The sequence below is a fragment of the Aotus nancymaae genome, unplaced genomic scaffold, assembly GCF_030222135.1.
Source record: "Aotus nancymaae isolate 86718 unplaced genomic scaffold, 86718_ANA_hifiasm-v0.15.2.pri h1tg000040l, whole genome shotgun sequence".
NCBI lineage: Eukaryota > Metazoa > Chordata > Mammalia > Primates > Aotidae > Aotus > Aotus nancymaae.
The window spans coordinates 32,672,533-32,697,773 of record NW_026988454.1 but is presented as its reverse complement, the minus strand read 5'-3'; the positions used below and the strand labels follow the sequence as shown (position 1 = coordinate 32,697,773).

The window sequence follows — 25,241 nt, the reverse complement described above, 5'->3', positions numbered from 1 at the left end:
TAAAGATACAGCAGCGAATAACACTGACCATGAAGCTGACATTCTAGTCCAGGGAAGATAGTCAGTAAAGGGATAAGACATACATATTGCATGCCAGATGACAGTAAGAACCATAGAGAAAAAGCTCCAAAGAAGTCAAAGTTTTCAAAGGTACCACTGCATATAGGGCAGGCAGGCAACCCTCATTCAGGTGACATCTGCTCTAAGAAGGGGAAGGAGAGAGCCATGCATACATCTGAAGGAAGACCATTCCAGGCAGCGTGAGCAACAAGAGCAAGGGCCAAGCCACAGAAGAGTGCCTGGTGTTTTCCAGAAAGGACAGGAAGGCCAGTATGCAGTAATGGAATGAGGAAAGGGAAGGTCACAGAGGTAATGGGACGGATCGTAGCCTGTTTCTTAGGTTAGTCCAAAGACTTAGGCATTGGCTGTGAATAACATGGGGTATGACCAAACAGCGTGACACAAGATCACCAGTAATTAAATAACTATGATATTAGAGCAAGGTTTAAAAGGTAATTTAGCTACATTGGAAAGTCAGCATGGACTCAGGATCCTTCTTTTTTTTTTTTTTTTTTTTTGAGACAGTGTCTCACTGTGTCACCCAGACTGGAGTGCAGTGGCGCAATCTGCAACATCCGCCTCCCAGGCTCAAGCGATTCTCCTGCCTCAGCCTCCCAAGTAGCTGGGATTACAGGCGCAGGCCACTATCGTCCAGCTAATTTTTGTATTTTTAGTAGAGACAGGGTTTCACCATGTTGGCCACACCGGTCTTGAACTCCTGACCTCAAATGATCCACTCACCTCAGCCTTCCAAACTGCTGGGATTATAGGCATAAGCCACTGCATCTAGCCAGGAACCTTCTTAAAAAAAAGCAGTGTGACCAGGCATTGTGGCTCACATCTGTAATTCCAGCACTTCGGGAGGCCAAGGTGGGTGGATCACCTGAGGTCAGGAGATCAAGATCAGCCTGGCCAACACGGTGAAACCCCATCTCTACTAAAAATACAAAAATTAGCTGGGCATGGTGGGATGCACGTGTAGTCCCAACTACTTGGGAGGCTGAGGCAGGAGAATCGCTTGAACCCAGGAGGTGAAGGTTGTAGTGAAGCAAGATTGTGCCACTGCACTCCAGCCTAGGCAACAGAGCAAGATTCCATCTCAAAAAAAAAAAGGAGGGGAAGGGCAGTGTGTGTGAAGCACCACAAGGTTTTAAGCCACCTTTTCTTGGATGTCACTGGGCCACTTGCCATGTAATAGGAAATCCCCTAATGGAACACCCTTCAGCTCAGATGCTGGCCTTGATTACCATTCTCCACTGAAAGGAACCAAGGCTCAATAGAGAGAGGTCTTATTGTCCACGTGGAGCAGAGAAATTCAGACCACCTGAGGCCGCCTGTTGTCAGAGGACAGAGATGCCTACAGGTGGGCCTCCAGTGGGCTCAGAAGGACAGGAGAGCAGGTTAAAGAGAGGGCTCCTGGAGTGGTTTTAAAGGTGACAGCATGTCATCTACCTAGTGTTACATTTCATAAACACATAGAATCTGCAATTTATACTAATAAATTATGAGAACTCATTAGCATCTTGTATACATCATCACAATATTAAATATTTAATACTAGGCATCAAAAATATGGTATGAAAGTCCACAGAAATTACAACATATTGAAGACATATTTACTGTATCACAGAGAAAAGCCATAGCTACCAATATCAGTCAAAGTGTGGCATCAATTTCTCTCTCTCCTTTCTCTCTCTTACATACACACACAGAGAGAGAGAGAGAGACAGAGACAGAGACACAAAGAGGATCATTCAACTGATACAGAAAAGTCAATACTTTCATTTGTTTCACTAATATGTATTCTCTCACTGGGTAACTAAAATAGTTATTATGTCAGCGACTAAAATAGAAAAAAATAGTGTATCCGTTGAGTTGAAACAGAAAGAACTCTGAAATTCTGAATGAGTGAATTACACAGAGAACCTCACACTGCACTATTGCCTGAGCCTGCGGAAAGATACTTCCAGGAGGTTAACTTTGGTTCTGCCCCTTCTTGTTTCCCAGGAAGCAGTCCAGGGCATACTAACATTGGTTTTCACCAGTCATTTGCAGGTGTGGGCGGGCAGGCAGGGAGCCCTAGTGTCTAAAAGAGCCAGGAGGAGAGAGAACAAGGGAGTCTCTTGCACCTGGAAAATCTTCACTCCATGAAGGACTATCCACGCTGCCTATGTACCTGCAATCTTGTAGGTTAATTTAGCTGGAGAAAAACACACCATGCTGGTCAGCCTCACTTTAAATAAATGACCGCAGACCTCAAGTGAGCCCATTGAGCTGCTCTGCTAATAACTTTGTCACTTACCAGTCCTTTCTCTCTCCTGACCTACTGCGAGATTATTTCATACCCTCTCCTCCCTCCGGAAAACTCCAATACCTTTTCCCCTCCTCATTCTGATGCCTATTTCACTGAGAAAACAGAAGAAATCAGGACAGGCCTTCAAGCTACTTCATCTTTCCATCTGCAGGCAACTGCGTTGCAGTGTCCCGAAAGTCAAAGTTAAATATAGTCAATGTGGGAGTGTGCTGTGCAGTGTCAGGGAGTTCTATGAACTTACGCAAATGCTCTGTCTCTTATTGGCTGGCTGATGGGGTCAAGTTTCCCTCAATGGCCCTCAGCTGAAAGCAGAGTCCTTCTAACTCCAAAATGCATGACTTATTTTGGGAGTCACATCTGGTAATAAATTAAAATAACCCTAAATTGTAGTCAAAGGCCAGATCTGCTTTAAAAAAAAAATGATCCTGAAGATCTGAGTTTCATCAATCACTCAGAGACTATCAGTGGTTTCTTCCAGATGGGTCACCCCTGGTCCCCCACTGACTAAAGATTACACAATTTGGATTGTTTCTGTTGTCACTTCTGGAATCCCATCTGTTATAAACCAGAGGCGGGCCTTTTCCAAAGAGAATGTTTGCCTATGGAAATCACTGGCACTCTTCCATGTCACCCTTATTAGCTGATCTTTATGTTTTGAAATTTGGCTTCTCCTCTCTACTGGTGGTATCTCCATGCTGACTTCTCAAGTTCATTAATTTCATGTGGATGCTACTTTCACCGGGACTGCATTTGCATATTCATATCCACAATGTTTAGACTCTGTGTCCACAGACAATTTCTCCCAGGTTATTTTTCAAAAATGGGGGAGTAACTAACAGTATTTCAGAGTCTGACGTGTGCTATGCTCATACTGAGCTCGTCTTTAAATAAGAACTTACTCTGTTACTTACACAGCAGAAATTTACTTACTTTCTCCAAATGTGCTTTACTTATCAGAGCACCCACGCTGGCCAACGGATCAGAGGGAATGCCGACTTTCCACTCTCTGGTAGCTTCTACAAATCTCTTTAAAAATTCACTATAGATGCTCTTCTGGACAAAGATCCTGCTGGTACAGAGGCAGATTTCACCCTGCCAAGAATGAGAACAGTGACAAGGCTGGGAACGCTCTCCTTCATGGATAGAGCACCCCGCACTTCTGAGCACCTGCCATGTATCAGGCACTGGTCTAGGCAACGGGGTACAGTGTAAATAAGACAAAGTCTCCACCATGTGGAACACAGAGCTTTGTGGGAAAGACAATCAAAAACACAAGTAAATAAACTCGATAAATAATATAACTTCAGGTTGTGATCAAAGCCATAAAAGAAAATTAAGCAGAGGATGGGAACAGAAACTGACGGCAGGGGCGGGGGCAGCTATTTTACGAAAGGGGGTCATGGAGGGCACTTGCAAAGAGGGGATATTTGCATGGAATCTTGACTGATGTGAAGACAGGAGACAGAAAAATATCTGGAGGTGGGGAATTCTCCAGAGTAAGTACAGAGGACCTGCAGCAGGAATGAGCTCATGTGCAAGAGGAAAAAGCAAGAAGGTGGGTGGGGCTGAGGCTGGAAGAGGAGGCAGGGACAGGAGGTGCATGGTAGGAGAGGAGGTCAGGAGGCTGGCAAGGCTCTATCGTGCAATCTCGTAGGTTCATAAGGAGATTATGTTTTATTCTCAGTATCATAAAAAAATAAGGGAGGGTTTTAAGCAGCAGAATAGTATGACCAGATTTACATTTTAAAATGCTCATTCTGGCAGCCGTGGGAAAATAGGATGGAAGGAAACAAGTGTGGGAACAGAGCAGAGGAGTTAAGAGAATATTCCAGAAATGCAGATGTGTGCAGGTGGTTTGGACCAAGGAGGCATCCATGGAAATGCAGAGGAGTGACCAGGACCCACTGAGTTCAACAGATTCTTCCAGTGGCACGGGACTTCCAAAGTGTGATGGAGTTGGCACAGATGCACCAGAGAAGTGATGAGATTCAGGATATACCTTAAAGACAGAACCAATAAGACCTATTGATGCAAAGAGAGGGCAAGAACAAGAGTAGCCCACGGAGTGGATGGTGGTGCTGTTCCCTGGAAAGGCAGACACGAGGTGGGAAGGAAGGGAGGGGGAGGGGAAACAAGAGCTGGGCTTGCACGCACTGGGTTTCAGACGGCTCACAGACATCAAATAGAGACGCTCAGTGTGCAGGGGAGGGATTATAACAGATTTCTCAGTGAAAAATAACCCTATCAACTGGATATAGCATGTTAACAGTTTACAAACCACATTCTAGACTTTCAAAGCATTATTTATGCATGACAAGTACATAAATGCATAAGTATTTTCACCATGTTTGTGTTTGGCCTTCACAACAATCCTAGGAAATAGAAGGCTCCTGATTGTCTTGGTATTCGTACAAAGGTTCATTGTCCAGATTAAACCATTAATGTTTTGGAAATAATACATTCTTTCTGCAATCAGGATCACTGTTAGGATCATCTACATATCTGGCTTGGGAAATGTCAAAACACTTGATAGTTTCATTTGCACAAGTTCCTTGTGACATCAGGGAAGGAGAGCGTAATGAAGAAGATAGAGGGGTTTACCCAGTTCCTTGTGGCTCAGTGTCCAGAAAGCATTGGTAAGCATACCAAGATGCCCAGAAGGAAGACTTTGGAGAGAGTAAGGAAAGGACAGCATCATTTGTGGAGTGCCTCTCAAGCCAGACACTGTGCAGGGCGCTTTCCTCATTGCAATTCTGTGGTCTGTTAGCTTTCCCAGTTTACAGTTAGGAAAAGGAGTTTTGAATTAATATATGTCCAAGGTCACACAGAGATGCTTCAGAAGAGCCAACTACATTCAAGTAAGGGAGAAATATGCACTACATGGAATTCACCACTCAGCTAAATAAAGCAGCTTTATTTATTTTGCCTAAAATCCATTTGTGACCTTGGATTAGCCAATTCGTTAGGTGTATGTCTCTTTCCACGTTGACATTTTAAAACACCTCCAAGAGGAAGGTTCTCTGGGCAGACTCAAATCCTCACAAAATTCTGGTAGGAGAGAAGCTTACACTTCTTATATTCATGCTCAGAATTTGTTTTTTTGTTTTGTTTTGCTTCTGTTTTTGAGACAGTGTTTCTCTCTTGTTGCCCAGGCTGGAGTGCAGTGGCGTGATCTCGGCTCACCGCAACCTCCGCCTCCCAGGTTCAAGCAATTCTCCTGCCTCAGCCTCCCAAGTAGCTGAGATTACAGGCATGTACCATCATATCTGGCTAATTTTTGTATTTTTAGTAGAAACGGGGTTTCTTCATGTTAGTCAGGCTGGTCTCGAACTCCCAACATCAGGTGATCTGCCTGCCTTGGCCTCCCAAAGTGCTGGGATTACAGGTGTGAACCACCGCACCCGGCCCAGAATTTGTTTTGATTTTTGTTTTTGTTTTTTGTTTGTTTGTTTTTTTGAGACACAGTCTTGCTCTTATTGCCCAGTCGGGAGTGCAGTGGTACAATCTTGGCTCACTGCAACCTCTGCCTCCAGGTTTAAGAGATTCTCCTATCTCAGCTCCCAAGTAGCTGAAGTTACAGACACCCGCCACTACACCTGGCTAATTTTTGTATTTTTAGTAGAGACGGGGCTTCACCTTGTTGGCCAGGCTGGTCTCAAACTCCTAACCTCAGGTGATCCACCCACCTTGGCCTCCCAAAGTGCTGGGATTACAGGTGTGAGCCACTGCGCCCAGCCCCTCAGAATTTGTTTAATACCAAGTTCATCTTTCTCTAATGTTAGTTTCTCAGACCACAAAATTCGCCTTCTGTTGTTATCTCTAAGTCATCAAAACACTTGGCTTCATTGTTCACTTGATACTTGCTTAATGATTAAATTAGTTATATTGTAATAGTACACCGTCTATTGATCCAGAAACTATATTTCTAGCTACTTCCTTTAGGAGTTACAGTGAGAGAAATAATTACTCTTACAATTATCATGAAGATAATAATTGAAAGTAACATTTTTCACTCTATACTCATGAAAACCGTGTTAGAAGACATCATCATTGTTCACATGATTTTATTAGTGAAGCAATGCAGGTTCAAAAGTTTATGCAATATTCAATGTTACCTGAGTTAGTTCTAAGACTTTGGCCTATGTCTTTATTCTCTGTTAAAATAAAAATATCCTTTGAAGAAAATCATCCAGTGTTTATGTACACGTGCTATATCCTTGGTGGTATTCTAAGCATTGGCACTGAAAATACCACACGAAAGCAGGCAAAGTTCCCATCTTCTTGCAGCCTACTGTTGATCTGGTCTAGTGTCCCCCCACTTTTTTTTTTTAGATGGAGTCAACTCCAGTTGCCAGGCTGGAGTGCAGTGGCACAATCTCAGCTCAGAGCAACCTCTGCCTTCTGCGTTCAAGCGGTTCTCCTGTCTCAGTTTCCTTAGTAACTGGGACTACAGGCACGCGCCACCACACCCAGCTAATTTTTGCATTTTTAGTAGAGACGGGGTTTCACCAGTTGGCCAGGATGGTCTCGATCTCCTGACCTCATGAACCACCCACCTCGGCCTCCCAAAGTGCTGGGATTACAGGCGTGAGCCACTGCGCCCGGCCTGGTCTAGTGTTCTTAACTCTTTGGAATGACACAGCCTTAAAGAATCTGACAAAAACCACAGAGGTCAGAGAAATACCTGTTATGTAATTTCAGGAACTACAACAATGCTCTGGAGCTGATCCATGAATCCATGCTGAGAAATCTTCTCTAGTCAGTTTCAGGTATTTAGAACTCAGTGTGTGAGTGCATTTGAAATACTTTTGAAATGAGAGTAAGGTTTTTTATTGGGAATCGGACATTTGGACCACAAGCAAAGACAAAGTTTAAGAAAAGAATAAAAGACAAACCAGGGCAACTGTGTGAATAAAGAAATGGAGATGCTTCAAGCAGCAAAATCAATCATTACACCCATGGCTGGCACCTGATAAAAGTTGTGCAACTCAAGCAAAGGAGTTTGCTGAACCAAAGACTCTACAGAGCCACTAATTAATGCTAAAATTGAGCAGAGAGTTAATGGAATCACACAATGTACCGATTCTGCTTTCACGGAAATGGCACTGGATTGACCTGCTCGCTCCCTGACATTGCACTGTGATGAAACAGATCCAGCTTGACAGGACCACGGAGGGAAGGCAGAAGAACACCCGGGGACATACCTGGTTGGCAAAGCTGGACCTGACGGTTGCCGGTATGCACTCATCCAGGTTGGCATCCTCAAAGATGATGGCAGGATTCTTGCCCCCCAGCTCCAGCGAGAGCTTCTTGCAGTGGGGAGCGCTCAGTTGGGTGATCCGCTCGGCGGTGGGCTGGCTCCCGGTGAAGGAGATCAAGGGCACCTCTGGATGGGACACCAGGGCCTCCCCCACCCTGGGCCCGGTTCCAAACACAATATTGACCACACCCGGTGGAACACCTGGATAGGAAACAGTATCAGTTATAGTAATTCTCCTCAGTATGTTGAAGAGTTCAAGTGCCATGGAAATTCTCCTTCAAAGTCCAATCACTTGAATGGGGGTGGGTGGGGACAGAGGAAGCAATTGGGTTTTACAACACTTGGAACTTTTATGGCTGCCTGTGGTTTAATAGCAAAGCAAAAACCACAGAGTCACCTCTGCCCGCAGTACACACCAGGTGGGATTCCTCTGGATGCTTTGCCCTAGAAAGATGCAGGATGGAACACATTTTAGACAATTCATTCCATAATACTGACTAGACCTTAGTGGTTGAGGATGCAGAAATAGTCTCAGGGTTGAGGATGCAGAGATAGTCTCAGGCAGGTCAAGCCCACTAGGGGAGCAGCACCCTGCTCCATCTTGGTGTCCAGGAGTCACAATGCAGTGTGAAAACATTAAGTAGAGAAGTGTATACATGCTGCAGAGGTGCAAAGAAGAGACTATCTTGGCCCAGGGGAGCAGGGCAAGGCTCCCCAGGGAGGGCGGGTTTCAGGTTGGAAGTCCTGTGCACCATCCGTATAAAGAGTGTCATAACATTGTAGGACCAACTTACAAGTACCACCAACAACCAAAAATGGGTGCCCCAATCTTTTCTATCATAAGACTCTACTACTCTGTATCTTCATGCATTTATGCATGTTTTTTCTTTTTACTTATTTATTTATTTTGAGATAGATTCTGGCTCTGTCACCCAGGCTGGAATGCAGAGATGCCATCTCAGCTCACTGTAACCTCCGCCTCCTGGGTTCAAGTGATTCTGCTGCCTCAGCCTCTCAAGTAGCTGGGATTACAGGCACATGCCACCAGGCCCAGCTAATTTTTGCATTTTGTGGACAGGGGTTTCGTTGTGTTGGCTGGACTGGTCTTGAACTCCTGACTTCAAGTGATCTACCTGCCTTGGCCTCCCAAAGTACTGGGATTACTGGTGTGAGCCACTGCGCCCGGCCTATGCATGTGTTTTCTGGACTTACTTGTTCACTGCCTGCTCACAACTAGAAGGTACACTAACGGCTGGGCATGGTGGCTCATGCCTATAATGCCAGCACTTTGGGAGGCCAAGGCAGGCAGATCACCTGAAGTCAGGAGTTTGAGACCAGCCTGACCAACATGGAGAAACTCCATCTCTACTAAAAATACAAAAAAATTAGCCAGGCATTGTGGCACATGCCTGTAATCCCAGCTACTTGGGAGGTTGAGGCAGGAGAATCGCTTGAACCTGGGAGGTGGAGGTTGCAGTGAGCTGGGATCGCGCCATTGCACCCCAGCCTGGGCAACAAGAGCAAAACTCCGTCTCAAAAAAAAAAAAAAAAGAAGGTACACTAGCTAAGGGGCAGAAATAGGATCTGTTCTTTTCTCTCCATTGTATACGCTGTGCCACAGTCTAGTTTGGCACTGAGAAATAAAAATAAATCCTAAGCTCCCCCAAATGGACCCTCTCTTGGCCACAGGGATCCCAGAGAAACCTTAAAAACTGAGTCCCCAATCATGATGGAATGGGAGGTCAAACATGCCACAATATGACCCTTCCTTATTAACCTTTAACCAGAATTCTTTCCTGAGTGTAAGCAGAAACTAGCTCTAAAACACAAGAAATGAACAACTCATTCCTCTATCGCTTCTAGCTAACCATCTAAAACTGCGACCAAATTTTCCTCCCTCTTTGCAGTTTCGAGGTGACAGCTCACCAGTCTCACAACGCATCCCTTCCTGAAAACTAACCACCATCTCAGGACTGGTTTTGGCTGACTTGCCGAGGATACATAGTGAGCATTTTCGTGTCCTCTGCTTCACCTTTTGATATCAGATGGCCAAAAACTCCACCCTCGGATCATGCTAAGGCTGCCATTTTTTGAGCATGTGACCCAGTGAAGACACATGAAGCTCACCTGTGCATGCCCTTGTTCTCCTTTCATAAATATTCATGACTCCTCCCACATCTTACTGAATATGAATATTCAGCCACCCTGATCTGCATACATTTCTGTTCCCTTTACTCCTCCTCCGGGTACTTGTTCTCTGCTTTGGGCAGAGGCTACTCTTCCCAGCCTGCAGGATGGCCAGCCTGGCCTCCCCATTGCTATCAGTGATTCACACCCTTCAGACCTCACAATCACCTTAGGAGGTAGATAGTTTTATTATGCTTAATTCACCAGTAAGAAATGTGAGACAAAGTGAGATTAAGTAACAACCAGTAAGTAGCAAAGCCGACAGGTTAATGATTGTTAAGTAAACGAATGAGTGAATGAATGCTTAGTGTACATTATTCAAATTAGAAATGGTTCATGAATGGAGGAAGTTTTAAAAAGAAAATCATCATTATAATGTTCAAAAAGAAAGTCATCTGTATAATCACGCTGTGTCTAGGCAGTTCTTAGGATTTGCCTGGAGGTAGCAGAATTTATTCCCTCTATGTCCTCAGGCCTGACCAGCTACGGTAGGTGCAGAAATCTTCCAGCATCTCAGCTTTGTGACCTTTTCCCTTGCTTCTGGTTTCCTTCCCTTTGCTCCAGGTTAGAGAATCTCTCCTCATTAGAAACGTACTCCCTTAGATACAACCCATCTCTTCCAGAATCCATGTTTAAATTATAAATCATATGTATACTAATTTCACATTGATGATCCATTATCATCCAGAACATTCTCCCATAGAGCCACAGCCTTGGCCCAATCACCTTGAAGCTACAGTGAAGGCCCCATCCCAGTGAGTCCTCAGGAGACAGGTCGGAAGGTTCCATAAGTCGTGATGGTGCCTGGCAGAACCCCACTTCTTCTTTCTTCTTTTCTTGTTTTTCGAGATGGAGTCTCGCTGTGTCACCCAGCTGGAGTGCAATGGCGCAATCTCAGCTTACTGCAACCTCTGCCTCCCAGGTTCAAGCAATTCTCCTGCCTCAGCCTCCTGCGTAAACCTCCTGGGATTACAGGCACCTGCCATCACGCCTGGCTAATTTTTGTATTTTTGTAGAGACAGGGTTTCACCATGTCAGCTAAGCTGGTCTTGAACTCCTGACCTCAGGTGATCCGCCTACCTTGGCCACCCAAAGTGCTGGGATTACAGGCGGGAGCCACCGCACCCGGCCAGAGTCCCACTTCTAAGGGTTGCATCTCTGTACCCAATGTGCACATTTGTTGAAATCTAGCTTAGGTCAGTCCTGGACTGTAGGTCACTGTCGGAGGAGTGGCCACACCCTGTGAGAGCACCCCAGCTCTGGGTTGGGGTAAAGCAAAGTGTGGAAGGAGAAGCCCTCCCCGTAGATGATGAGATGAAAACAAGGACAAGTTTCTCACAGTTTTCTGGATGGGGCCCTGCATCTCCACCAATGACGGGCCTTGAATGCTTAGTGCGGTGGATGCGGTGTGGTGCAGGAGGCGGGGACTATGAGGCTTTTTATCAACCCTGAAAGCAAAAAATAGACGGGATCACTGCTAATGTTCACAGTAGCATTTTAACCGAGGGTGAGAGAGAACACAGAAGCACTGCACATTTATCCCACAGTAAAATGAGCTCACTGCTGCAGCGGATTGCCTTGCCCACAACGCATTAACATTTGCATTACGTTCCCCTGGGATTGGATGTTAATGTCTGCTGGCCATTATTTCTCGGTACCATTTTGACATTTTATCCAGAAATTAATGGAATTTTTCTCAAGTTATCTGCCCTATAACCCTGAAGAGACTCTGGTGATAAGGGAAGGAAAGCAGTTTAAAGGATAAATAGTAATTTAGCAAAACTCAGGGGAGGTGGCTCACAGACAAGTTAGGAACAGATGAGAACAGACAAGAAGGAAGCCCCTCAAATGCCAGGGCTTGGCAGGGTGGCAGCAAGAAGAATTTTAGGCTTACATAGAGCACACCCTCCCCCCTAACACACACACACATCCCTCATCTCCCCACAACCCCCACACACCTATTGGGGAGGGCCAGGAAAATGCCGTCAGTGGGTACTGCAGGAATGAGGGCAAATATTTGGCACCCCCAAGAAGAAAATGACTATTCCAGGAACCCCATAGAAGTATTCACTGTGTCCAGTTTTTTTTTTTTTTTTTTTTTTGAGATAGAGTCTCGCTGTCTCCCAGGCTGGAGTGCAGTGGCACAATCTCAGCTCACTGCAAACTCTGTCTCCTGGGTTCAAGTGATTCTCCTGCCTAGCCTCCTGAGTAGCTGGTGTAAGGTTTAAATGAAGCCAATTAGGTTCAAATGAGGCAACTGAGGCCAGTTATTGAAATGAAGAAATTTAATCGGCTCCTGGGCGAGGTTCTGCGGTCTGACAGGAGAGGCAGGAGAAGTCGTGCTTGACTCCTCTTGGGCTGGGGTTTTATAGGGAGTGGAGGTGTTCTGATTGGTTGTGGGGAAGCAGGACGTGGGCGGGGGCAAGCTGCCATTGGCAAGTAGGCGGGATTTCCAGTGAGCAGGCTGCCCAGGGGGAGTGGCACCTGGACGGGGCAAAATGCTATTGGGCAGGTTTCGGCGAGGCTTCTTTTAAATTTTGGCGGGGTTTTCAACGGTTGGCTAGGTAGGTGCTGAGTGCAGAGGCCAGTGCCGAGTGCAGATTTGCGTGCTGAGTGCAGAAGTGGGCGTGGAGTGGTGACGTGGTTTCTAGGCGGAGAGGGGGGTGGGCGTGTCCGAGCTCCCGGCGAGGCGACCGGCCTTACGGCTGGGACCACAAGAGTGCACCATGACACCCAGCTAATTTTTGTATTTTTAGTATCACCATGTTGGCCAGGCTGGTCTCAAACTCCTGACCTCAGCTGATCCACCCACCTCAGCCTCCCAAAGTGTTGGGATTACAGGCATGAGCCACCATACCCAGCCTACTGTGTCCTTTTAAAAATGATTTTATTTCAAAGGAAGGTTATCCGTCAGGTCTGTTTAAATGCCCAGGACTAGAGGAGCTAACTCTTTAAACGTCCAGAATGAATTAGTTATTTTCGCTTTTCCCTCAGTCTGTCTCCACCAGTCTGCTGTCGCTCCTGCCCTGGCTGTGGGGTGACAGAGCCAAAATACTTCACATTAAGGGGACTTCTCACAGGGGGCTGCTGGGATCTCCTGCTTGCTACCTTCAAACAGTGCCAGCCTGTTCCTGTGGGGAGCTACACCCAAAAACAAAACCCTGAATGCAGCCAATAAACTATTAGCAGAAAAAGAACAAGGAGCAAACATGTGAGCCTTGATGTGCGAGGAAAAGGCCATGTTGTATCAGCTTTCCAGTAGCGGTCCCTAAGGCAGGGAAAACTGAAGGATGTGTGTTTCCATCTCTTGAAATCGGGCTACTTCTACAAGGTATTCTATAGCTAAGCAAACTATAGGTGTGCCTAGCAATACTCTTACTGTCATCAAGTTTAACTTGAGATTCCAACTTAAATTTAAATTGACTCTCCGGAGCAGGCTGGTGTCTTTGATTTGATCGAGACTTTGATAAGTCCGTGTCATTATTGTGCTGCCAGTCACCCACTCTGGGGAATGGAACTAGCCTGCAGTAGCGCTGAAGACAGGAAGCAGGGTGAGGGAACCCTGTGGGTGCAGGGGATTTCTCAGAAAAGGATCAGAAAGACAAAGCCCAAGACGTCACTGGAATTGACTGTGCTGCATAAACTATAACTTTGCTTCAGCTCTGTGCTTGCCCCGCAACCCCAACACCTAGTTACCTGCTTTATCCAGGAGTTTGCACAACATCCACGCAGTCACTGACGTCAGCTCACTGGGCTTGGCAATCACGGTGTTCCCTGCAGCCATCGCTGGAGCTATCTTCCAGGTCAGCAAGTAGAGGGGCAAATTCCAGGGGCTGATCAGACCAGCTAAGGGATAAAAGAAGCACTGCCAGTGACGGCATACCCCTCTGCAGCGGATTGGCCAAGCGGGGTTATTAATGCAAAACTCCATGCTGCAGGAAACTTAGCTTATTCTTCTAACTTCTTCCCAAGCTTTGCTTATTTGTAGTCACCTTCAGGGAAATAATTCTGAAATATATTTAAAGCAACTGTATCTTTTAAAACAAAGTCAATATGGTTTACTCATTTCTTGACAGTTCATGATTATGAACAATAGCAACATAAACTCCAGAGCTAAAGAGTTGACCTATCACATACCCAAAGGAATATATATCATTCTATTATAAAGATACATGTACACGTATGTTCATTGCAGCACTTTGCTATTCACAATAGCAAAGACATGGAATCAACCCAAATGCTCATCAATAATAGACTGGATAAAGAAAATGTGGTACATACCCACTATGGAATACTATGCAGCCATAAAAAGGAATAAGATCATGTCCTTTGCAGGGAGATGGATGAAGGTAGAAGCCATCATCCTCAGCAACTAACACAGGAACAGAAAACCAAACACTGCATGTTCTCACTTATCTGTAGGAGCTGAACAGTGAGAACACAGGGACACAGGGAAAGGAGCGACACACACTGGGGCCTGTCGGGTTGGGGGGTGGGGTCAGGGGGAAGAGCATTAGGATAAAGAGCTAATGCATGCTGGTATTGATACCTAGGTGATGGATTGGTGGGTGCAGCAAACCATCATGGCCCACGTTTACCTATGTAACAAACCCACACATCCTGCACACATACCCCTGAACTTAAAAAAAATAAAAAATAAAAATAAAAAAGAGTGGTCACCTGTCACTAAACAGTTCCAAAATGTGATGCATTTTGAGATTTATAGACTGAGCTTTACTTTTTCAAAAACGTCTCCTTCCTCATTATTTTATCTGTCCAGCTGCTATTTCTTCTAACAAGTTTCTTTACCTTTATTTCAAATCTGCTGTGGGTTGAGACGTAAGATCTCAAGCTTTATGTAATTATTCATAAAATAGGGGACAGTAGGTTCTGAGTGTTCCTTGCGAGGGCCCTCCTATCAGTAAAGCCCATAACCTTTGGAACATGGATTGTGGTATCATCCATTTTGACTATTTAGATTTTTAAAGAAAATTCTCTCTAGATTGTCACTTGTATCCTGACAGATAGGTTTGCTAGATAAGTAAGGTAACCAGCATCTAGAATGTGTCTCCATGCAATGTTCTGAAACTATCCAGGTTTCCAACCACAAAACGCACAAATATAAAAATCTGCCTTCTGAAAGGAAATGCATTCACCTTATTTTATACTCTTGCCCCAAGCCTGTGCTATGAAAGCAAATGTGTCTTTTATATTATTAAATTTCCCATTGAAAAATCCATTATTTAGGGAATAACAGTATTTTCGCAGCAAAACTTATCAGTATACTTCTTAGGAGGAAGTAGAGCTTTCCACAATGCCTTGAGAACATAATTTCTGAAGGGTTCAAAGAATCAAAACAAAAAGATGTCACAATTTTTTTCCTTTTAACTTGTATTCATAAAATAGAACAAATTAAAGAGGGTTTTTTTTCTCCGACGAAATAGTGGCATCTAGTGGACAGTTTTAGTCATTGCAGACATTTATAGTTCCTCCAAAGGTCGAGAAGCAAAGGCATGCATGAAGTAAGATAATTCTCAGTCCAGGCTTATCACATACCTGACACCAACCTACATGCCCTACACTTATTAATTTATTTAATATACATATATGTAGATGAAAGTAAATTATTATTCTAGATTTTCATATAAGATACTGAAGCACATAGAAGTTAAGTGACTTTCCCACACAGTTCTAAAGGATAATTTTTCTGTTTTTTTGGGGTTTTTTTTGTTTGAGACAGAGTTTCTCTCTTGTTGTCCAAGCTGGAGTGCAGTGGCACCATCTCAGCTTACCGCAAGCTCCGCCTACCGGGTTCAAGAGATTCTCCTGTCTCAGCCTCCCTAGTAGCTGGGATTACAGGTTTGTACCACCACACTGGCTGATTTTTGTATTTTTAGTAGAGACGGGGTTTCTCCATGTTGGCCAGGATGGTTTTGAATTCCTGACCTCCGATGATCCGCCCACCTCGGCCTCTCAAAGTGCTGGGATTACAGGTGTGAGCCACTGAGCCCAGCCTGATTTTTCCTTTTTAAATTATAGGTAGCAGAAAAAAAAACAAACAAAATCATGGTATGTGCATTTACATATTTACTCTTAGCATCATTCTTTTCCCTATGTTTTTCCAAGACAATATTCCAGGAATAAATCGGGAACATGAGGCCCCATATGGTGGCTCACGCCCGTAATCCCAGCACTTGGGGAGGCTGAGGTGGGCGGATCACCTGATGTCAGGAGTTTGAGACCAGCCTGGACAACATAATGAAACCCTGTCTTTGCTAAAAATGCAAAAATCAGCTGGGCATGGTGGCACACGCCTATAGTCCCAGCTACTCAGGAGGCTGACTGGAGAATCACTTGAACCCAGGAAGCTGAGGTTGCAGTGAGCCAAGATCGCACCACTGCACTCCAGCCTGGGTGACAGTCCGAGACTCCATCTTAAAAAAAAATGAAGTAAGGAATTTAACACAAAGAAAGTAGACTAGAAATAAATTTTGGAGGCCAATAGATTTTAGGTAAAAGAAAAATATCAGCCCTTCCTTTTCCTTGGCCTGTTCCTTGAGGACAATGCTATAGCATGCTGTGAGCATCTGCAAGCAGAACCGGGAGGCGGGCGCTCACTGCAGGCCACCTACCGACTCCCACGGGGGTCCGCACCGTGTAGTGCATGCAGCCCAGGTGGTCCATCTGTGTGCACTCTGACGTGTGGTGCAGGATGGAGGAAGCAAAGAACCTGAAGTTCTGCACAGACCGGGGAATGTCCATGGTTCTTGCCAGTGCTAAGGTTTTCCCTGTAAGAAGCAAACAACAGAAAGCACTGTCGGCTAATGGAGACACTGTCAGCTTTCACCGCACACATGTCCCGTCCCCACTCACACTGAAACGGCCTGGATTCCTTCTAGCCTGGGGTAGGCATTCCTTGACCTCACAAAGAGTTGATCATGGTTTGATAAAACCATAGAATATTTAGCTATAAGGTTGGAAACTGAGGTGGGAAGTTAAGCTGAGTCAATAATCTTTGTTTTGTAGGACTGAACACATCATTCTCATCATGAATTTGCCAGATGCTGCCACTTCACCCACACAAACTCTAGCAATTCAAAATCACCAGGCTTTGTACCTGTGACAAAGGCATTGAAATATGGGGGTTAGGACAGTCGTATTTGCACACCACAAAACAAAACCCTTTTATACACATGTGATGTGTGTGTTTCATGACCTTCCAACACATGGTAGAGTCATCAGAAGGATGGCTGGGAACGCCCTGGCACGCGATGCTATGTGTCACCTGCTCGCCCATCACATGCCCTGCTCATTCTGACTCCTGGATAGAACAGAAAGAGAAACATAAGCTGACCTGGACTGTTACTGAGTTCTCTTTAGTGATGCAGGGAGACCGGCCAGGAACACCAGCAGAGAACTATTTTTGTTCTAAGGGCCTGGACTCAGGGTGCTTCCTAATTTTTTGGTTGGTTTATAGCACACATGTAATTTTTAAAACTCTCTTGGGAGGCCGAGGTATGTAGATCACAAGGTCAGGAGATCGAGACCATCCTGGCTAACACGGTGAAACCCCATCTCTATTAAAAACACAAAAATCAGCTGGATGTGGTGGTGTGCACCTGTAGTCCCAGCTCCTCTGGAGGCTGAGGCAGGAGAATCGCTTGAACCCAGGAGGCAGAGGTTGCAGTGAGCCGAGATCCCGCCACTGCACTCCAGCCTGGTGGCAGAGTGAGGCTTTGTCTCAAAAAAAAAAAAAAAAACTCTTGGCTTATCCTAACAGATAAACTTTTGGCTTATCCTAACAGATATTCTTGCAAAAATTTACAGGTATTTATTCCGTTACCCTGACCTCTGGGAAAAAGTGGAAAAAAAAATGAGAAAATGTGTCGGGAGTGGAATGGTGACTGACATATCAGAAAACATCCTAAATAATCTGACTGCATCACTGCTTTTCGGATCATCTTTACTTTGAAATTCTCTGCTTAGGATGAGTAGGAGACTACATGATCAGCCCTAGTTCTTCATCTCTCCCTATATCCATGCCCTTTGCTGTATATATTTGCATTTCCTTTCATCCAATGGTCGGAGTATATTTCTTTGCCCCTCCGCTTTTGGATCCAGCCATGTGACTTTCTCTGGCCACCTGAATGAGGCACAGGTGGGCCAGCTGCAAGTCCTGGCCTTCCCAGGCCTGGAGCAGGGGAGGGTTTGCTCTCCACTCCTACTATTGCCAGAGAAGCAGGTGCATGGGCTGGCCCGGTGGCCCCAGGAGGGGTAATATGAATAATCAGAGATGCCCTGAGTCCCATGTTACAATTAAGAGGTAACTCTCACCTTGGTCTTTAGATTCGGCCTGAGCAAACTCCTCCAGGGACTGCTCCAGCAAATCCGCCACCTGGTTCAGGACCCGGGAGCGCTCCTGGGGGCTCCGGGATGACCAGCCAGGAAAGGCTTCTCTGGCGGCCTTGACCGCAGCTTCGATCTTTGAGAAGTAAATGGGAGAGAGGGTCACCTTAAAGCTGTTGCTCCTGAGGGAATGGATGGAACCAGAATCCTCAGGTCCCCACACACCTAATTTTTGGTTTTAGACGGAGTCTCACTCTGTAGCCCAGCCTGGAGTGTGGTGGCACGATCTTGGCTCACTGTAACATCTGCCTTCGGCATTCAAGCGACTCTCCTACCTCAGCCTCCTGGGTAGCTGGGATTACAGGCGTGTGCCACCATGCCAGGCTATATTTTGTATTTTTAGTAGAAATGGGGTTTCATCATGTTGGCCAGGCTGGTATCGAACTCCTGAATTCAAGTGATCCACTTGCCTTAGCTTCCCAAAGTGCTGGGATTACAGGCGTGAGCCACTATGCCCCACCCACACCTAATTTTGAATATTCAGTATGTCCCAGTGCTGAGCCACCCACAAAGTAGATGACACAGGTGTTTACATGACCAGCAAAGGAGAGGTACCATAGAAACAAACACACTCCATTTCAACCAATGCATCCAGAATGTGGCAATCAGATTGTTAGAAAGAAGCTATTTGAATTTTAACAGATGTACATTTTCAATCACTTCAGAAACTAGAATTTTTTTAAATATTGTGGGCCAGGAGTGGTGGCTCATGCCTGTAATCTTAGTATTTTGGGAAGCTGGGTTGGGAGAATCACTTGAGCCTAGGAGTTCAAGACCAGCCTGGTAAACATAGTGACACCCTGTCTCTACACAAAGTTTTTTTTTAAGTTAGTTGGGCATGGTGATGCATGCCTGTAGTCCCAACTACTCAGGAGGCTGAGGTGGATTACTTGAGCCCAGGAAGTAGAGGCTGTAGTGAGCTGTAATTGTGCCACTGCACTCCAGCCTAGGTGACGCAGTTGGACCCTGTCTCAAAAAAATGTGTATGTTATACATATAGTATGTATAATATATAGTATATACAATATATATAGTGTAGAAGAAGAAAATTAATCTAGGTATGTGGAATCTCTAAAGCTCCTAACTCAGCTGTGACATATCTTATAAGGTCTAAAATTTTGGGTGAAATCACATCCTCAGACTGTCATTTTCATTTGAAATAACTAATTATATTCATAACTTATGACTAATTTTTATATAATGGAACATGCTAATGAGTATTGCTATGCCCCTTTTACAGATGAAAAAACGGAGCCACAAAGAAGTAACTTTCCAGAGGTCACACAGCTAGTAAGTGGCAGAATCAGGACTCAGACCCAGATTTTGGTGGTTCCCAGGACCACAGGTTGCTCTGCCTGCTGCCTGGTTCTGCCCAATGGAAAGACCTTATTGAAGAAGAGGAGATTTGTGGCTGAACACATGGCTTGGGTACCTGGTTTTAGAGTTACATACAAAAGGAAACAATATATGTATGGGAAGGTGTAGGCAGGGTCAACTCATGGCCAAAACGTGATGGAGGCAAAATAATTTTCAAGTCCTTATCTTCTTGTCTCTTCTCTCCGGCAATGGCTAAGTAATATCTTCTCCAGAGATAACAAATCCCTAACGTGCATCTCACTCCTCTCCTTTCTCACATTCATGAAAAATTATTATAATCACAGCTGGCTTCCACCACTGTACCCTGACTCAGACTCAGAATCCTTTTCCAGAGGCTTCTGGCGGCCACGAGTATCTTTCTTGGAACACTTGACCTGAAGCAATCTAGCTGCCTGAGCCTGTGCTAGCCCTCATGCAAAACCCGACCCACACCCCTCCTTCATTTTCCTTGTGCAAAGTCACTGATATGGCTAGGCTTTGTGTCCCCACCCGAATCTCATTTTGAATTATAATACCCATGTGTCAAGGGAGGAAAGTGATTGGATGGTGGGGGCAGCCTCCCCCATGCTATTTTCATGATAGTGAGTGAATTCTCACGAGATCTGATGGTTTTATAAATGGTAGTTTTTCCTGGGCCTCACATGCTGTCTTACCTGCCACCAAACATGCCTGCTCCTCCTTCTGCCATGATTGTAAGTTTCCTGAGGCCTCCCAGGCCATGCAGAACTGTGAAACAATTAAATCTCTTTCCTGTATAAATTACTTAGTCTAGGGTAGTATCTTTATAGCAGCATGAGAATGAACTAATACAGTCACTTTCAGCTGAGCTGAAGTAAAGTATCAAATGATTCTCATCTTAATTAGAAATTTCTAGAAATATGGTGGCTTCACCTCAAAAACTAAGTCTCTAATGTGGACCTGCAGACAGGATGGGAGACAAAATGGCTTTGGTGACCTCCACCACCAGCTACAGCCATGAGGAAGCCCCACTGCCAGCCAGCAAGAAAAGGGTGAATTCCTCCAGTCAGTGTAAAAATCTGATCTTTTTGCTATTCAGAAAATTCAAGTTCACTAACATTTTCTAAGTTGCCTTATAGCACATCTTCTGTCCATGTAATATAGAATACATATTAAGTACTATATACAATAATATGAGTATAAGCTAATACACAGAAAGAATTTACTACATGCCAAGGACTAATGGCTTAACACATATGAGCCTGTTTAATCCTCAGAATAACACTATAAAGTAGGCATCATTATTATCCTCATTTTATAGATGAGGAGACTGAGGCATGCAGAAGTTCAGCTCTAAGTCAAGGCTGTAGATACAAAGTGATGGAGCTAGTCTTCGAACCAGGCAGTCTGACTGTAGTATGTGCTTATGACTGCAATGCTATAATGTAAATGTGCTATGCACACAGGTGTGCATGTGTGTGTGCACACATGTGCACATGACCATGGATCTAAGCATCAGAGATGAGAGTGTTAGCACTGTCCTCTGTAAAATAAGATTTCTTACTTAACTTGGATTGTCCAAAGAAGCAAGTTGTAATAGAAATCTCTATTATGAGATTTCTAGTTTGTTACAACTTGCTTCTTTTTTCTCATAATAGAGATTTCTAGGTTGTTACAACTTGCTTCTTTGGACAATCCATGTTAAAGGGCTTAGTGGATGCACACTACCAGACTTAAAATATACTACAAAGCTATAGTAGCCAAAACAGCATGGCACTGGTATAAAAACAGACACATAGACCAATGAAACAGAATAGAGAACCCAGAAATGAATCCATACATTTACAGTCAACTCTTTTTTTACAAAGCTGCCAAAAATATGCATTGGTGAAAAGACAGTTTCTTCAATAAATGGTGCTGGGAAAACTGGATAACCATACACAGAAGAATGAAACTAGACCCCTATCTCTCACCAAATCAAATCAAAATAGATTGAAAACTTAGATAGAAGTAAGACCCAAAACTATGAAACTACTATAACAAAACATAGGATAAATGATTCAGGACATTGATTTGGGCAAAGATATTTTTGGGATAAGACTTCAAAAGCACAGGCAACAAAAGCAAAAAAAACAACAACAAAAAAAAAAAAAACATGAAATAACATCAAGCTAAAAAGTTTCTACACAACAGAGGAAACAATCAACAGAGTTAAGACAACCTACAGAATGGGAGAAGATATTTGCAAACTATCCATGTGACAAGGGATTAATAACCTCAATAGCCCCCCCAAAAAATCCAACTTAAAAATGGGCAAATGGTCTGAGTAGATATTCCACAAAAGAAGATGTACAAATGGCCAATAGGTACCTTAAAAATGCTCAACATCACTAGTAATTAGGGAAATCCAATGAGATATCATCTCATCCCAGTTAAAATGACCATTATCAAAAACCAAGAAATAAAGACGGCTGGTGAAGATGCAGAGAAAAGGGAAGATGCATATGCTGTTGGTGGGAAAGTAAATTAGTGCAGCCATTATAGAAAACAATGTGAAGTTCCTCAAAAAAAAAAAAAAAAAAAAAAAAAAAAAATAGAACAACCATATGATCCAGCAATCCTACTACTGGGAATTTATCCAAAGAAAAGGAAATCGTATACCTGTACCCCCATGTTTATTGCAGCGCTATTTACAATAGTCAAGATATGGACTCAACCTAATGTCCATCAATAGATAAATGGATAAAGAAAATATGGTATAGGCTGGGTGCGGGGGCTCACGCCTGTAATCCCAGCACTTTGGGAGGCCAAGGCGGTCAGATCATGAGGTCAAGAGATCGAGACCATCCTGGCCAACATGGTGAAACCCCATCTCTACTAAAAATACAAAAAAATTAGCCGGGCACGGTGGCACGCACCTGTAGTCCCAGCTACTTGGGAGGCTGAGGTGGAAGAATCGCTTGAACCCAGGAGGCGGAGGTTGCAGTGAGCCGAGATTGCACCACTGCACTCCAGCCTGGTGACAGAGCAACACTCCGTCTCAAAAAAGAAAAGAAAAGAAAATATGGTATATACACACAATGGAATATTATTCAGCTATAAAAAGGAACAAAATCCTGTCATTTGCAGCAACACGATTTGAGCTGGAGGATATTATGTCAAATGAAATAAGCCAGGCACAAAAATACAAATATCACATGTTCTCACTCATTTGTGGAAGCTAAAAAAAGTTAATCTCATGGAGGTAGAGAGTAGAATTATGGTTATCAAAGGCTGGGAAGGGTAGAGGAGAGGATCAAGGTTGGCTAATGAATACAAAAATATGATTAAAAGGAGTAATTTCTAGTAAAGTGACAATAGTTAACAATAATTTATTGTATATTTCACAATAGAAGAAAAAAATTTGAATGTTCCCAACACAAAGAAATGATCAATGTTTAATTTGATGGAGATCCTAATTACCCTGATTTGATCATGACACACTGTATGCATATATCAAAATGTCACATATGCTCATAAAGATGTGCAATTATTATGTATCAATTTTTAAATTTTTTTTAAAAGGGTGTAATGACTGCAAAGCACATAGCAAAAGCTTAATAAATGGGAGCCACTGTTATTAGTGTCAGCAACATTTTTCTGAGTGATGTTTCGGGAAATTGGACATGTGGTTTGTATGGTAACCATATTTTTCAGGCCAGCAATCCAGCTCCCAAATATCCTATCTGATCCTATCTGCTTACGGGATCAAATAGGATATTTGGAAGTTGGATTGCTGAGAAATTAAACATATCTATTACTCTACTAGCTAGTGCATCCATATCTCATTCTATTATCTAAAAAGGTATGAGCCATTAGTTGCAGGAAATATTTCAGCTGAATTTGGCATGTTTGTCATTTTTAACTTCACTTTGGCAAACAAGGAAGAGTGGAAAACACAAAGCTGGATTTCCCACAGCTGTGTTAGGTCATTTGAAGCAAACAAAATTGCAGATTATAATTTAACCAATGAATTAGCCAACATCTGCAAACATTAATCCCTAAGTCTAAAGGTTTATTTTTAATGCAAGACAGATTTGAATTATTAACAAAAGAGAAAAAAATAGTGTTCTTCAAAAAAAACTTTGCATGAAAAAAATATTTTTATATGAAGGCTATAATTATATTTTAAATAATCTAGTTCTTGGTGACTTCAAGAGAATAAATAATAACCCATAAGGCATTAGATGACTATACATACATCAGCTACATTTACCACTCCCAATATATTTACATTCTCAGTACAATAATTGATAGCTAATCAAATATTTTACAAAATTCCCCAAGTCAAATTAATTCTAGATCACTAAAAATTGTAATACTATACCATTAAACACTTTGAATAAGAAAAAAGACGCTGTTAAATTTAACTCCAAAAATATATGGGAATTTGATTTTGAGTTTCATCATTCAAATGATTGATTTTATTTTACTAGGTATTTTGAAGACACGACAAATTATGAGAAGACAATCTAAAACAAAGCCCACAGCTTTTTGCCTGTTTTAGTAAAGCTACACATTTTTCTTTTTTTTTTCTATGTTGCTTTGTGCATTGTTCTGTTTTCGTCAATGTACCAAGAAGCTACACAATTTTTTAAATTCCATAGATATAGTGGTAAATTTAAGCAGTGCTTGGTGGAGAGAAGGGAATATTTAACAAAGTGATCATTACAAATAATACTTTGTACCAGACACTGATTAGGAAATGTTTGAGAATTACAAAAACTGCACACACGGCTGTGTTAGGTTGGCTAGAAAAATGACTTACTTCTGAATATAGTAAGAGATTTGTTCTACGTATCATACAGTCCAGTCACAAGGTAAACCTTCTTAGAAACAGAATCTTCCTTCTATCATGTTTAACAATCCTACATCTTCCCCCAACTCCCTCTGCCTTTAGAAAATTGTTACCCATAATTGGCCAACATATTAAACACATTTCAGTCTTGTTTAAGTGCATATACTCACCTCGTCTTTTCCACTGTTCGGAACTCTGCAATACACTTCCCCTGTTGATGGGTCGTAAGAATCTATATATGAGCTACAAGGTAAAAATTTTCCATCTATGAAGTTTTCCAGCATCAAAAGTCCCTTTGTTGCCGCCATAGCAAGGAAAAATGCTGCCTTTCCTCTTTACGACTGAGCACTCAGGTTGTCCCACTACTGTCTGGACTCCTGAGTGAGTCTCCCCGATCCCAGCCCCCATATTTACCTTTGCCAATCAGTGAATGTGGCAGGGCAGCTGACGCTCTCAGAGGGCATTCCGGTCTCAAACTCAGAACTAAGAGGGCGGCTGAATGTTTCACAGACTTCTAGTACCTTATGTGACATGTATAATTGTGTGTAAAACTAACAGTTACTTATGTGTTCACAGTCCTTTAAAATCGTCAAAAGGCATCGGTGCCTGTGATTTCATTGGGTTCACACCGTCAACTGTTCATTGCTCAAACACTGATTGGATGCCAGGCCCCGAAGCAAGTCCTCTACATGAATTTACTCATTTATTGCACATAACGATCCTATATGAAGTAACCATTACTTCCTCTCTTTTATAGAGGAAACTGAGCCTTGAAGAGGTTAGACCATTTTTCCACAGTCACCTAGTTAACAAGGGATGAACTTTAGCCCTTTAATCTCCAA

The 25,241-nt window shown here is 43.4% G+C and overlaps 1 protein-coding gene across 1 annotated transcript in view; it reads right to left on the bottom strand.

Annotated features, from left to right (window-relative positions):
* ALDH8A1 (aldehyde dehydrogenase 8 family member A1) overlaps nucleotides 1-24,799 on the bottom strand; it is a 33,391-nt gene extending 8,592 nt beyond the window's left edge. Inside the window, exons 1-6 of the mRNA XM_012474524.3 lie at nucleotides 24,570-24,799; nucleotides 18,156-18,303; nucleotides 16,454-16,609; nucleotides 13,518-13,667; nucleotides 7,579-7,835; nucleotides 3,305-3,466 (exon numbers count right to left, since the gene is read on the bottom strand). Of these exons, the coding sequence (XP_012329947.2) occupies nucleotides 3,305-3,466; nucleotides 7,579-7,835; nucleotides 13,518-13,667; nucleotides 16,454-16,609; nucleotides 18,156-18,303; nucleotides 24,570-24,707 (1,011 nt within the window). The 5' untranslated portion in view covers nucleotides 24,708-24,799. The remainder of the gene's footprint in view (nucleotides 1-3,304; nucleotides 3,467-7,578; nucleotides 7,836-13,517; nucleotides 13,668-16,453; nucleotides 16,610-18,155; nucleotides 18,304-24,569) is intronic.
* Between the last annotated feature and the right edge of the window lie 442 nt (nucleotides 24,800-25,241).